General features: G+C 39.7%; 2 protein-coding genes across 11 annotated transcripts in view; both read left to right on the top strand.

The window, feature by feature from the left end:
* Nucleotides 1-10,965, top strand: part of eag (ether a go-go) — a 75,722-nt gene extending 64,757 nt beyond the window's left edge. For 5 of the 10 annotated variants that reach the window (XM_065492035.1, XM_065492039.1, XM_065492038.1 and 2 more), the window contains 8 exons: nt 2,176-2,599; nt 2,831-3,039; nt 3,510-3,596; nt 5,342-5,594; nt 5,995-6,191; nt 6,308-6,847; nt 7,419-7,646; nt 8,238-10,965. In XM_065492035.1, the coding sequence (XP_065348107.1) occupies nt 2,176-2,599; nt 2,831-3,039; nt 3,510-3,596; nt 5,342-5,594; nt 5,995-6,191; nt 6,308-6,847; nt 7,419-7,646; nt 8,238-8,642 (2,343 nt within the window). In that variant the 3' untranslated portion in view covers nt 8,643-10,965. The remainder of the gene's footprint in view (nt 1-2,175; nt 2,600-2,830; nt 3,040-3,509; nt 3,597-5,341; nt 5,595-5,994; nt 6,192-6,307; nt 6,848-7,418; nt 7,647-8,237) is intronic. The other 5 variants (XM_065492042.1, XM_065492043.1, XM_065492044.1 and 2 more) reach the window with 3 other exon arrangements.
* An 836-nt stretch (nt 10,966-11,801) lies between these two features.
* mRpL33 (mitochondrial ribosomal protein L33) lies at nt 11,802-13,253 on the top strand. The gene is made up of 3 exons (XM_065489123.1): nt 11,802-11,961; nt 12,174-12,277; nt 13,109-13,253. Exons 1-3 carry the CDS (start codon nt 11,921-11,923, stop codon nt 13,159-13,161), a joined length of 198 nt encoding a protein of 65 aa, XP_065345195.1. The 5' UTR covers nt 11,802-11,920; the 3' UTR covers nt 13,162-13,253.
* The last annotated feature ends 250 nt before the right edge of the window (nt 13,254-13,503 follow it).

The following is a 13,503-nucleotide window of genomic DNA, read 5'->3' on the forward strand; positions in this document are numbered from 1 at the left end:
AGATCGATCAATTTCCCCTTGAGGATTGGCATATTATTACAGCGGTATTTTCGAGCCCGTGGCGTTGCAGAAGGCTGATTGAATGAGCTCTGCTACGTCACGGCCCGTTAAATATCAATCACTTTTCAGTCCTTATAATTAATTTTTTTTAGCTTTTTCAAATTAAAAGTTTGTTCGATTTTGCCTTTTATTATAATAATAGATATAAGGGCAGTACGATTTAATCGCAAGTTCAATGTTTCAGAGAGACCTACTAATCTAAATAGCAATTTCAAATTGTCATGAGAAAAGTAATTTTCAACAAGGTTTTAGCGTCGTATTCCGCATTTGACTAACAGGCTTTGCTAAAGCGATGGCCGGTACCGCGAATTTCCTGGTGTGCTGGCGGATTCCTTAGCGGAATCCGCCGCCCTGAACGAAATTCGTCGTTCCGACCATCTGTAACAGTCGAAGTTCGGATAAAGTCTAATGATATCGCACAAAACATTTGAGTTATTCTCTTTATCTCTCTTAATCTTGATTGTTTCGCGACAACATTCTCACCCCATCCCTCGCCTCTGATCCTAACTTTTTACGAAGGCGATTTTGCACAGCAACAAAGCCAGCCGGCGCCCGAAATCGGCGCCGACCGAGTTGTTTGCGATGCTCGTCTATTCTTTTGGAACTTATTTATACCATTTCCCCTCCTAACTCTAACTAAGCCTGCATTATCGGGCCCTTGTTTCGAGGTGTAGCTGAGACAGATTGTGTTTGCAGTGCCTGCGTAAGCACCACGACACACACATACACCATTTGGTTCATTTTGAAGTCTCTATATGAAAGTAGATTTCTTACATGATCGGTAAAGTCAATCGCACTCACACATACTCTCGTACCATAGAGATTGGCTCACTTTTCGTGTTAGTAAATTAAATATCTGGCGTCGTTCCGTCAACGTATTAAAATATCTAAATTACTAAAATAAGAACAACTACTGCATCTTATTTTGTTACTAATCGCGTCTTGCCCTTTATGACTCGCATTATTTCCACTCTCCTCGGATAAGTGTTATTCACTTGTATTATGTGTGGGTGTTTCTGTTTTATATTATATACTCTACGTAATCAACCTTTTTACCCACCCTGGCCGATTTAAATTAAGTTCGAAACCAACGGAATAAATGTGTTGCTCTTTTCAATGTTGCCTGCTGAATGTTTTATTTTATTTTGAAAATATTATATACTATCAGCAATCAGAACTATTGATTTAGCCTTTATACATATTACTGTACCAACAACCTTCAGTATTATTCAAGTAATTAATGTTATTGATGTTGGTTTGGTACTCTTAAAACCTCACACATATTTTGGCGTTACACCTCGGGAGATGTGGTTCAATGGTGTAAGGCGGAGTTTAGTCACAAATAATAACTAGAAAATATGATAAAATGTATTTTAACCGTTTATCCAATGATAAATAAATAAATTGACTCTTTTAAAACTAAATACTAATTCTGGACTAAATAAACAAAGCACAGTTTAATCAAATCCACAAATTAATAAATTTTAAACTCTATAACATTAATGCTATAATAAATTCTTTTCAAGGTCATTCAACGTTCTGCTTCATTTTAAGTTTTGTTACTTCGTTTTCCTGTGCTTCGTCCATACAAGTGAAACACTATGCGCAATGCGTTCAAAAAGCAGCGTTGTCTTCTTCCCGACTCACCTTGGCAAGACAAAATCGATATTCCAGGCGAACGAGTCCGTATAATAGTCTGAGTGTGTTTATTCCCTGGCCAAACGGCCTCTCCTCCTCTCCCGCTCGCGTTTAGTCTTTTCTCGGATCAGGATTCCTTTTGATGTGACTAAACTCTAAATTATTCCTCCACCTCCTCACTGTTAGAATAACTTAAATGTTTTGCTCGCGCTAATGAAACGGAATGCGTTTAATGTATCAAATATATTTAACTTTCCTGCATTTTGCAAATATAAAAAAAACACACACGAGTGTTTATTTTTCGAATCGCAATGACTGCTCCGGTCATTTGGCTTGTTTTAACTAAGCGAGTCATGCCAAAAATCGGAGCAGTCTGCCGATTGAAGACAAAATGTATGCATATTAAGACCCCAATTTGTCAAGCTACTGTTGTGCATACGAGAAACAACCACACGGTGTTCGCATCGACTGTTTCAGGGAATTGGAAGCCTTTTCAGTGCGTTGAAAGTGGTTCGACTCTTACGACTGGGACGAGTCGTAAGAAAGCTGGACCGATATCTCGAATACGGCGCTGCCATGTTGATATTGCTATTATGTTTTTACATGCTGGTTGCACACTGGCTAGCGTGCATCTGGTACTCAATAGGGCGGTCGGACGCCGATAACGGTATACAATACAGCTGGCTATGGAAGCTGGCTAACGTCACACAGAGCCCCTACTCGTACATCTGGTCCAACGATTCAAATGCTCCAGAGCTGGTCAATGGGCCGACGCGCAAGACCATGTACGTGACGGCCCTCTACTTCACTATGACCTGCATGACCAGTGTCGGCTTCGGCAACGTAGCCGCCGAAACCGATAACGAGAAAATCTTCACCATCTGTATGATGATCATCGCTGGTAAGAACCGAATTTTTATTCTGTCTGCTATATATTAGAAATCTCTATGACAACTCTACTGAACATTTTTCGAATAAATTCAAACTGTAAAAGAATTATCGATGCTCTAGTGCTGTTTTTAGAGAAATTAATTTATCTAGTTGCAGAACATCTTCAAAATTTATTTTGTGACAACCGATATGTAAATTGTGGTTTTTTGCTAATGATTAACGCTGAGATCCTCCTGTTTAGCCTTACTCTACGCCACAATCTTCGGTCACGTGACCACCATCATTCAGCAAATGACATCAGCCACTGCCAAGTACCACGATATGTTGAACAACGTGCGCGAGTTCATGAAGCTGCACGAGGTGCCGAAGGCGCTATCAGAACGGGTTATGGACTACGTCGTCTCCACGTGGGCCATGACCAAGGGCTTGGACACGGATAAGGTAAATCAGGTCGGTCAAATTTGGGGCGCTCCTCCGGCTCCGATTCTACCTCCCCGACTAAAGATCACCTATTTTTGGTCTCACTCTTTCTCGGACAAGATTCTCTTTCTTACTTGCCTTCCTGTCGACCCTTCCCGTCTTTCACAGCCACACACTATCCCGGAACAAAATAAAAACATGATACAGACACCATATATGTCACGAACAGCTTCCTGGAAAATCACTGGCAAACGCAAAAGTTGAGACGATTGTTGTTGCTAGCGCTGTTCTTCCTTGATACATCCATTGCAACTCGAATACATTTTAGACCCGGCCCATAGATATATTATTTCACCACTTTTAAAACAAATTATACTATATATGTCTGTTGTGTGACACGTTATTCGTGTTGGAGATTCCAAACAATCATCCAGCGCTGCTGTTTTGCATGTTTTGGGAGGTTGAGACGTGTTGCTCGATTTGTGTGCTACACATTTCAGGCCCGAAGCTTCAAGGCGAATGGCAGCCTTAGCGGGGACGGTGGCGGAAATGTGCCTGAGATGCTTGAGTCGACGGAATTGACGGAGGTAGCTGGAAAATTATTCTACTAACGAATCCTTGATTTGTATTTTGATTGCCTACTCTCAGATTTTATTTCAGTGTTTGCTATATATCTGAATCTCCTATTTACTTATTTATATACCAAACCTATTTTATCGTTATATCACATGTTTCTTTAATCTAGTGTGACTTAAAAAACTAGAAATTTTACCGCAGACACCTCTCGACAATAGACTGCAAATTATATTATTCCATAAGAGGCGGTTGGCGGTACAATCGATTTGCGCTTCGCCACGTCTCTCCTTTTCAGTAGTTTTGAAATTTGCGATTTCCATAGAAATGCTAAGCGCCTATTTTCATTTTTGCTCGATTGTAACATAAGCAATCAAAATCCAGTAGGCATGTGACGTTCTAGTCCGGCAATCACACGCTAATAGACTGGCAAATTGTTATATTATTCCAATGACTCACCTGCCTCCGTCACTTCCGTAAATACAATTCCATACATACTTTTTATTTTGACTTGTTTTGCCAAACACGGCTTACCAAAACTTGTTTGTTCGTGACGACCAGCTCAGTTTTTTTGTACAAAATTTTATAGTCAATAAACATAAAAGTCTTGCTGCAGTGACCAACTTGTATAAATTTTGCAGAAATTTGCAGCATCCGAAACACGCCACGCATATCACTATACGACACCCACGCAACAGAACACATTATAATGCTGTTAAATACACACCAAATCCCTGCATGCATCTGCATTTGTATCCCCCATTGCAATGGATGTTGAACTCTTGTGACATACATGATATACAACTGTCCCTTTGAACGGCAACTCTAGAAAGTAGAACGAAGCGATCATTGGGAATTTAAAATTCACTTGCTGTTGAGGTCGTTTTGTTCGAGTTGAAATTTCCAATGGTTGAAGATCGGATGCATGACCTCGAACGTATTATCCCCTCTCAGAAAATTCTCCCATTTGCAAATACATGCACACACTCCCCTAAGCATGTTCCTGGCAAAGTGACACCCTGATAGTTGTAGCAAATCTTGCATTTGTGCTTCTCTCTGTGTTTCAATAAATAACTGTTCCCTACGTAATATGTGTGTGTTTGTAAACGAAATTTACGTGTACACTCGGAAGATGCCTTCATGTGACTATCTTAAACCATTGCTGCTTTTCGTATCAACCTATGACCTAAGATTTTTTTAAAAAAGGTCTAGACTCAAAAAGGTGGTCTTTTGGGGAAGTGAAAGCACTCTCGGTCCGAAAAATCGGTTCAAACTTAGTACAACGGACCGCACGAGTGGTGGAGTCGGTGTGTTAGAAAACAAAGAACAGGCTCGTTGTGTGCGCCTTAGCCATCTAATTAAAAGTATAAATAGCCTCTGGCTAATTTGGTTTGATGGATGCGAAAGAGAGAGTGCCGCGTGGTTATTAATCGGAGCTCATTTATCCATCCATCTATCTGTGCGCATTTTGCTTTCCATTTAACTAATTCGGGGCGAGCGCTGGCCGATGCAGAGCGCAAGAACGGAACGAGTGATTTATTGCTAGCCCATCTCATGCACTCTCAGCATGATTTGCATGAGACTCGAGAGTTCTCCGCTAATTAACTGACCGAGGCACAGATACTCTCTTTATCACTCTCGCTCCCTTTTCTCTGCTCTTCCTAATTTAATGCATATTCGATCACTTCCTCTCGCCGCAATGACTCTGCCTCTCTGATTGGATTTCATTGTTGTCTGTTATTGCCTCGTCGCTGCCCAGGTGCTCAACTACTGTCCCAAAGACATGAAGGCCGACATCTGCGTGCACTTGAATCGCAAAGTGTTCAACGAGCACCCCGCCTTCAGGCTGGCCAGCGACGGCTGCCTGCGGGCCCTCGCCATGCACTTTTCCATGAGCCACTCAGCGCCTGGTGATCTTTTGTATCACACGGGCGAGAGCATAGACAGCCTCTGTTTCATCGTCACCGGCTCCCTCGAGGTCATCCAGGATGATGAAGTTGTTGCCATCCTCGGTATGTATTTCAGCGCGCCTGCGGTCACAACGGATTATGCAACCTGCTCGCCGCAACTGTCGGCAATGGTTGCATAACTCGAATTTAGGCCTTGAGTAATGATTGTCCGACATTCCTCTTCTCTTTTTCCTCTCTCTAGTTTGTTTGCACAGGGTTGTTGTGTAAAAAACCTAGCAGTGCGAATATACTCCACAATCGAGGTTTAAAATTTCATTTTATCTCACAATCCAGATTTTACTATTTAATTTGTTTTGTTCGATCCTCTAGCCGTATATTCTAAAAAAGTGAACTTGCTGAGTTAGAACATAAATTAAGTTAAGAGGTATTTTCAGCTAAATACGGCTTCAATTAATTATCAAACCAAATTTGCTAAAATTATGAAAAAAATCATGAATCTTAGGAAAGGGTGACGTATTCGGCGACGCATTCTGGAAGGATGGCGGGGTTGGCCAGTCTGCCGCGAATGTTCGCGCTCTTACTTACTGTGATCTCCACACAATCAAACGAGACAAACTGCTAGAGGTGCTAGACTTCTATCAAGCGTTTGCCAACTCATTTGCCCGCAACCTTCTTTTGACCTACAATCTAAGGCATCGGGTGAGGAACTGAATTCCATTATAAATTTTTACTGCCAAACAGATAATTTATTTCTAGTGGCACACTGTGCAAATCTTTTTCCGTTAAATCAATTTGTATGTCTCGTCCTATTTCAGCTGATCTTCCGCAAAGTAGCCGACGTGCGGCGAGAAAGGGAGCTCGCCGAGCGCCGGAAAAACGAGCCCCAGCTGGACCACAACCAGGACCACTTAGTACGTAAAATTTTCTCCAAGTTCCGCCGTGGCACGGCCGGCGCCAGCACGGCGGGCAGCAACCACGCGGGGACCATGACCCCGGTGGCCACCCCCGACGTCGAGAGGGGAGGCGGGGGTGGTGCCAGCGACTCGGAAAGCGCGTGCAGCACGCGGCTCGGCTCGGCCCAGGAGGAGCAGTGCCTCGTGGTGGCGACGACCACATCGGTGGCGCCCGCGGCGCCGTCGCGGGCCGCCACCCGCTGGGGCCGGCTGCTGGGCAGCGCCAGCAGCGGAGCCGAATCCTCCGACAAGGAGGGCCGCGCCCCCAGTGCCAAGGAGCGGCCGGCGCCCACGCCGCCCACCGGCGGATCCGGCAACAAGGTGTTTCCTAAGCAGACGACGCCGCCGCAGCGAGCCACCACCTCTGCCGCACGACAGGACACGATCGACGAGATTGTCGAGGTGAAAAAAACGCTATTAATGGGTTATTACTCCAATTGGACTGAGACGGAATTAAAAGAAAAGGAATATTTAAAATATCAAACTAAAAAAGTGCTTTTTATGATAAATTTAATTTTATGTCTTTTTTATCGTGTGTAAATTTTGAAAGCCTGGTTGGCAAGTGGCATGATTTTGATAAAAAAAAATAATTGTACGTGTAAAATACTTGAAGTAAATAAATGCTTCGGTCTCCTATTTAATTCAAACAATAGCACTGCGTTGTTTTATCTTTCGAAAGGAAATAAAACGTAGCCTTTTGCGCCTTACCTATATGATTTAAACTGTCAAACCCAACATAATTTTCCTTTTGGGCTAAAACTGAGTTTACCAGACCATGCCCTTTTGCAGTAAAGAAGCATTGCCCTTAACAATACATTTTAATTTAGAAAAATATCTTTAATGAAATTTTAAATTAAAATTCTTTTGAATGTGCTTTTAAACGTTATATTTCCAGGGATCTTTACAGTTTTCTTCTATTTTTATACATCCAAAATATATAAGCATAATTTGAGCATCTCACATATTGATGCAGGTGGAAGAGCGTCGAGCAGCGGCGCGAAGCGCCCTGCGCAAGGCCGAGAGCAACGACAGTGGCATTCTGCGGTCCAGCGAACAGAAGCTCTCGGAGGCGTCAACAACGACAGCCAGCTTTGCGCCCAGCGCCGTCGCTGCGGCACCAACAACTGTCGTGGCCCCAATCGTGGCACCGCTTCCCGCTCCTGAGCTCCAACTTCTTTTGACTTCCATAGCTGAATTTAAGGTTCGCGTGATTTGGAGCCTTTAAAATTTTCGTTGTTGGTAGTTGGTTTAGAGCTTTGCAACGCTCCAGTTAAAAAAGGAAAGTGCATAATATTATAATATTCAAATAAGCATTCACTGGACTGTTCTCATTTCTTTTGACTTCAACTAATTGGAGACAAACACAGGAATAACATTTATGGAAACTTTTATTGGTGCCATACTGGGTCATTATTTTATTCAATAAAATTTTATTCAGTTAAAAGCTATATTATTACAGCCAATTCAATGCTAAATTTGTTTGCTAACACTTGGTATTAGAAAATTTTAACTTTCAGAATTTACAAACTATAAAAAATAGCGAAACCGGTTAATTTATGCTTTGTTTCTTCAACCAGTCATTTTTGCTACAGTACAAAAGAACAGTAGGATTTAATTTTACATAGAACAGATCTTAAAAATTAAGTTCCCAAACTATAACAATTATGGTTTGTTAATATTTGGTGCTGCGTTACATGTCAAATTCTTTTACATTTCTCGCTTTTGAAAAAAAAACAATCGCTTTTGCTTCCTTGGTCTGTATTTGACCTCAAATTTAATCATTTATTTCAAGGTGGACGTGCGACTGGAGCTGCAGCGGTTAGGACAGCGGGCGGCGCGGCTCGAGGAAATGCTGGGCAACGTGTCTGAACGGCTAGGCTCGATTAACGGAAGCAGCACGGCCACCACACCAGCCGTGTCTGAAGACGATAACCCACGGTCGACTCGGTCGAACCGCAGCGGCGGCGGCGACTCGTCAAGCACGACGACGACGGCGCCGTCATCAGCCGTGGTGCCAGCCATCCGCAAGCGGCGCAGCAAGTCGCGAGTGGAGGCAAAGCAGACGCCGGTGGCGTCGGACGTGTCGGTCAAGTCGGACGAAGACGACTCAACGACTGTGAGCACGTCGGCCTCGGTAGCGGTGCGGCCGCCGGCCGCCCGCCACAGGACTAGAGAGACCAGAGAGGAGTTCCTCTAGGACAAGGGGCAGCCATCGCAACCAGTGAGTGACGACGAGTCAACGCACCTGTGAACACCTTTGAGTGCCCCAGAGTGTGCGTGCGTACGTGCGTTGTCGGTTGGACGATGGCGGCAGCCCCTTCTCCAAAAATCGGTTTATGCGCTCCAAATTTTCTCGCTCCGTTTCTCTACGTGTTGCTGCCTTCGCTATTTTAATCGAAAGATTTTCAGTGTGAATGCTTTCAAGCAGAATTAAGATGGGCTGTGCTGGAACAATTTCCACCTCTTCAAATAAATAATGCCAGTTTTCTGATTTTTTGATTTGTCTGTTTTTCACAGAATTAAATCAAACTAATCAGTATCATGAGCTTTGTAGTAAAATTTAAATTGGAAAACTTTGTAAATATAGCGCGTTGCACAAAATTTCCGATTTAATAATTGGGTTTGCTGAAAATCATACCTTTTACTTTGTTAGTATAATAAATCCGAATATTTGCTCCTTATGTAATGTTGCCAGCAGCCTGCTTCTCATGGAAGGTGACAAAACGTAGAGAAATCTTTCCCTCTCGTTGCTCTTTAACTTTGAATAAGCATCGCTGGGCGATTGATTTATCGACGTCGATTCGACTTGTCAACTCGCTAGCTCGACCAAATTGTTATAAATCCTTATATATTAAAATAAATTGCAGACTTTTTATCCGCGGTGTGGTAAGGTTATAAGCAATATATTAACTTAAAAATAGAGTTTCGTCTTCTACAAGCAATTTGATTGTGAACCATTTCTATACGCTGCACTCGTCTTGGTGCAAAATAAGCGAAATGTATTTATGCATATTTATGTACGCGCTGATTGAATTTTTGTGCTTAAACAAAGGTAAAGAGAATTTGAAATTTCGGACGGATTTTGTTGCGCAATGAATTTTATCCAAATGCGATTCTAGAAATTTTACGCGCTTGCTATGCACGCTTGTTCAAAGTCGAAAATTCCAAAAATTCAACACGCGCTATGATGATGATTTTACTCAGAAAATCGTTTCCTGTTATCCAACACACCCACACACACGATATTTAAAAGGAATCAACTATAAAGATGTAAATTAAATTTTTGGTGATACGGGAAAACTTTTTTAAGTCAATAACATATCAAAACATCGACAAGGCTCGATCTTCCACTAGTCTACGAAAAGCAATGACGAGAAGGCAACCAACAAAACGATTAAGTTAGTTGAGTGGATGCAACCCTTGCACTATACTTATCGCCCATTTGGTTGAGTCTAATAATTTTCACACTTGTATTACATACTCTTTGCAATTTATTATGAACATAATTCTAATGTGCTCTGTAGAAAAAAGGACATGGCGAGCGCTCGCTAAGAGAATAATTGAAATTGGACATTAATATAAAATTCTCAGTTTCACGCGAATTTAGTGATACTAAATAATATTGATTAGAAGGCTCAATTTGAATTTATCAAGCCCTTTATACGAATTGCATTTATAATTCCATAATCATCTCCACACAGCAATTTTCTACATTGACTAAAAACGTCCTCAAAGGATGACTTGACAGATTAAAAATTTCCAGGTGTCCGACGAGGAAATAACAAACCTTTTTGAAAATGCAACAATGTTGTTGTTATAAAGACTATCATTTCAAAAGAATTTTCCCTATTGGCTCTCGTTTCAAATCTTCAGCCTTCAGTTTCTATATCTTTATGTATTGTTTTATCGGTTTAGTTTGTCGGGAATGATTTATTGGACAAGTCCAACAAATACCAACCAAAATTAATGTAATATCGCGTAGAATTTTGCAATGAGTTGGTATATTGAAAGACTCGTTTAAACTAAATTATAACTGTACCCTGTTATAATTGCAATTAGCAATAAATTATTCCATAATAAAATGCGCAGGGTAGATTTACTGTCAAAAGTTGCGACATTTTGCCAGTTACAGTATATAACATTAGCCTCTCGACTTGAATGGTTTTCCTTGTGCCTTCCTCGCCCGATTTACTTTACGTTAATTAGACTCATAATCGCACACAACTTCGCTGTATTTTTCATTTCTTCGAAACGAATCGTTGACTAAATCTTGTTTTGTTAATATAAATTTACTTGCGAAAAGTGGTGTAAAATGGCTAAAAATCACAGTGAAAATATTGTACCAAAAATACACACATTCGTTATTACCTGAAGAACGAGAAGATTAAAATGTAATCAAGGTGAAGAGATCGCTACGAAATAAGATGTTCTTGAGCAAAACGAACATAGAGCAATGTAAATAATTTGCACCATGTAAAAAGTTTACCAAAGTAATAAAGTCTAAACTATTTCTTCTTAAATACTTTCTCATTTTAAAATCCGTACACCCTATTCACAATAATTTTGTCGACTATGTTATTTAAAGACCAACAGTTTTATAAAAACTACAGCAATTCTTAAATGTATATCAAAAATTTTACTTTCCGCAGCTTCTCCAGAAATTGCGCAATATAAATATCATAAATTAAAATTTGTAAACGCGCGTGCTCCTGGGTACTGTGTAAATCTACGACTGTGTCCTGACTTTATTTCAAGTTTCAGAAGTTTCACAATTATAGGAAAATTTTCTTTAAATCGATGATTGATTAGTGGGGGGGGGGCGTGTAAAATTAATAAAAAAAATTATTCAACAATCATGTGTTTTTGCTTATCCTTACTTATATGTATGTATGTATTATAGTTCAGCTTCAGCGAATGGAAAATTTAACGATCCCAATTTTTGTTAGTTTAGCCTTAGAATCCTCCAAATTAAATAATATTTTATGTTTTGGTTGAGAAAACTGCGATCTATAATGAGGGTCAGGTGCATATTAATTATTAATAGTATATATCCTTATATAATAGAATGACATTTTATCATTCCTGAATGAAAGGTTAAAATTTAGATTGATTTAGATTTAGATCATAGCAGAGAATTTTTTCGCAATGTTTCTCTAATGTTTTTTTTTAATTGGAAAATTATATACGTAGTTCAACCACCTTGTAACAAAACAACGAAATGCTGAAAAAAAAACAAAAAAATGCGAGCAACACTGTAGGGGTGGTTGGGGGTGATGAGGACGAGACGACGAAAAATGCCCCTGCACTGCCATCTGTGAGTGTGAGTTGCTATCAAAATCAATGTGGGCGTGCCATTCTCATGCGGAAAACGAACATGTTTTGAGAAGTCTCTGTTTCACTGAAAGTTCACCGTTTTGCTTTTTTTGCCTACTACTATTTTGAAGTAACAGAAAACTGCTTTTTTGGCAACTAGAGATGTTGCTTACAAACGTCCTATGCAAAAAGGTTAAAGCCAAGTAAGTGATAAGAGTCAGTAAGAGTGGAGCGGAGTGGAGTTCGAAGAGTAAACAATTACGATTGATACATTATAAAATATCTACGTTTATTGTGTCACGTCTTTTTGAGTTTTTGAAAAAAATATGTAATAGATAGGGTGACACAACATACCAATATTGTAAAATACCAGGAACACAATAATGGAATTTATTAATCCGAATTTTTCTTGCAGGACCATTATGGTTATGATGGAATCTATAGTAAGCGGCCATAGATTTGTTTCTTTAAGAGAAAGACTAGGTGATAAATTAGAAGTCATCAGGTTTGATCCTAGAAGTAAGTATATATGTATGCGAACTACATACTGTTTTTGTCTCCTGATTCTGCAATAATTCCAAATTCGAGCACTTTCTTAAATATGTTGGATAGAAACAAGAATACATAATATCTGTAATTTAATAGTGATTTAGAGAGCGCATTAAAACGCAGGCCAAATCCAAAATGTGTTCAAATATGAAAACTCTTCTTTGTTTTCCTCTTTTGGTTTCAATTTGGTGTCACGTAACGTGTAGAGCTCTTGAATAGCAAGCTGTAGAATGAATATTAATAAAGAAAATCGTCGGGCCCTTAAAGCGGATATATGATTTTTTCAATTTAAATAAATTATTTAGACTGAATAAGCTATGTTCTCCTTTGAGACTCATAAAATATTAAATATTATCTTGATCTATAACTATATGGTTGAACTCGCAAGAAACGACTTCAGCGTTTTTTTAAATCTTTAGATTGATCTTTCCGACATTTGCCAAAATCGTTATGTATTTAAATTATAGAGATAATTTTTGTATCAATGTGCGTAATATTGGGTGGGTCTGAGAAAGGCATTTTGTCACCTCATGTGTGATCTCAATTTTAAAGTGGAAAATGTTATGAGAGTTTGGAAACTCATTAGAGGACACACGAGTTGACAATCCTATCTCAGACCCACCCATTGTCCCTTTGAATATTTAATTTAGGAAAAATGTTTTTTGTTTTAATCAATATTAAATTTTAGTGCAAAGGTTGTTTGTGGTTGAAATAAAAAAATGATTTAATATATTTAAAAATTAATCACACGCAACTATTTTGAATATTCCATGTATTCTAATACAAGTTCCATAATTTCAGTACAAGCTGAATGTGTCTACAAAGAGAAAAGGAAGATTAGAAGCATGAAGTAATAGTGTCTTTGCATTTACCACAACGTCATTTAATTCATTTGTTGACTGGCTGTAGCAATTAATTTGTTAATAAATTAAAATTACTTCTAAAAGTGAATTTAATTTAATTTCGATGATCCACACACATACGATGCCCGGTAAATAATTAAAACATGAGCTCGCCTTTTCCTGCCTTTCTTACTCTGGAAAAATTCGAAGATGGTGTGAACGTCCACTCCCCAACAAGAAAAAACAAAGTTGAAGAAGTGGGAGGATTCATATTATTTCGATTTTGAGTTTCGCGCCCAACTAACGACAACGCCGACATCTTTACTTCTATTTAGACACTATTGGCCATTGATG

The sequence above is a fragment of the Cloeon dipterum genome, chromosome 4, assembly GCF_949628265.1.
Source record: "Cloeon dipterum chromosome 4, ieCloDipt1.1, whole genome shotgun sequence".
Lineage (NCBI taxonomy): Eukaryota > Metazoa > Arthropoda > Insecta > Ephemeroptera > Baetidae > Cloeon > Cloeon dipterum.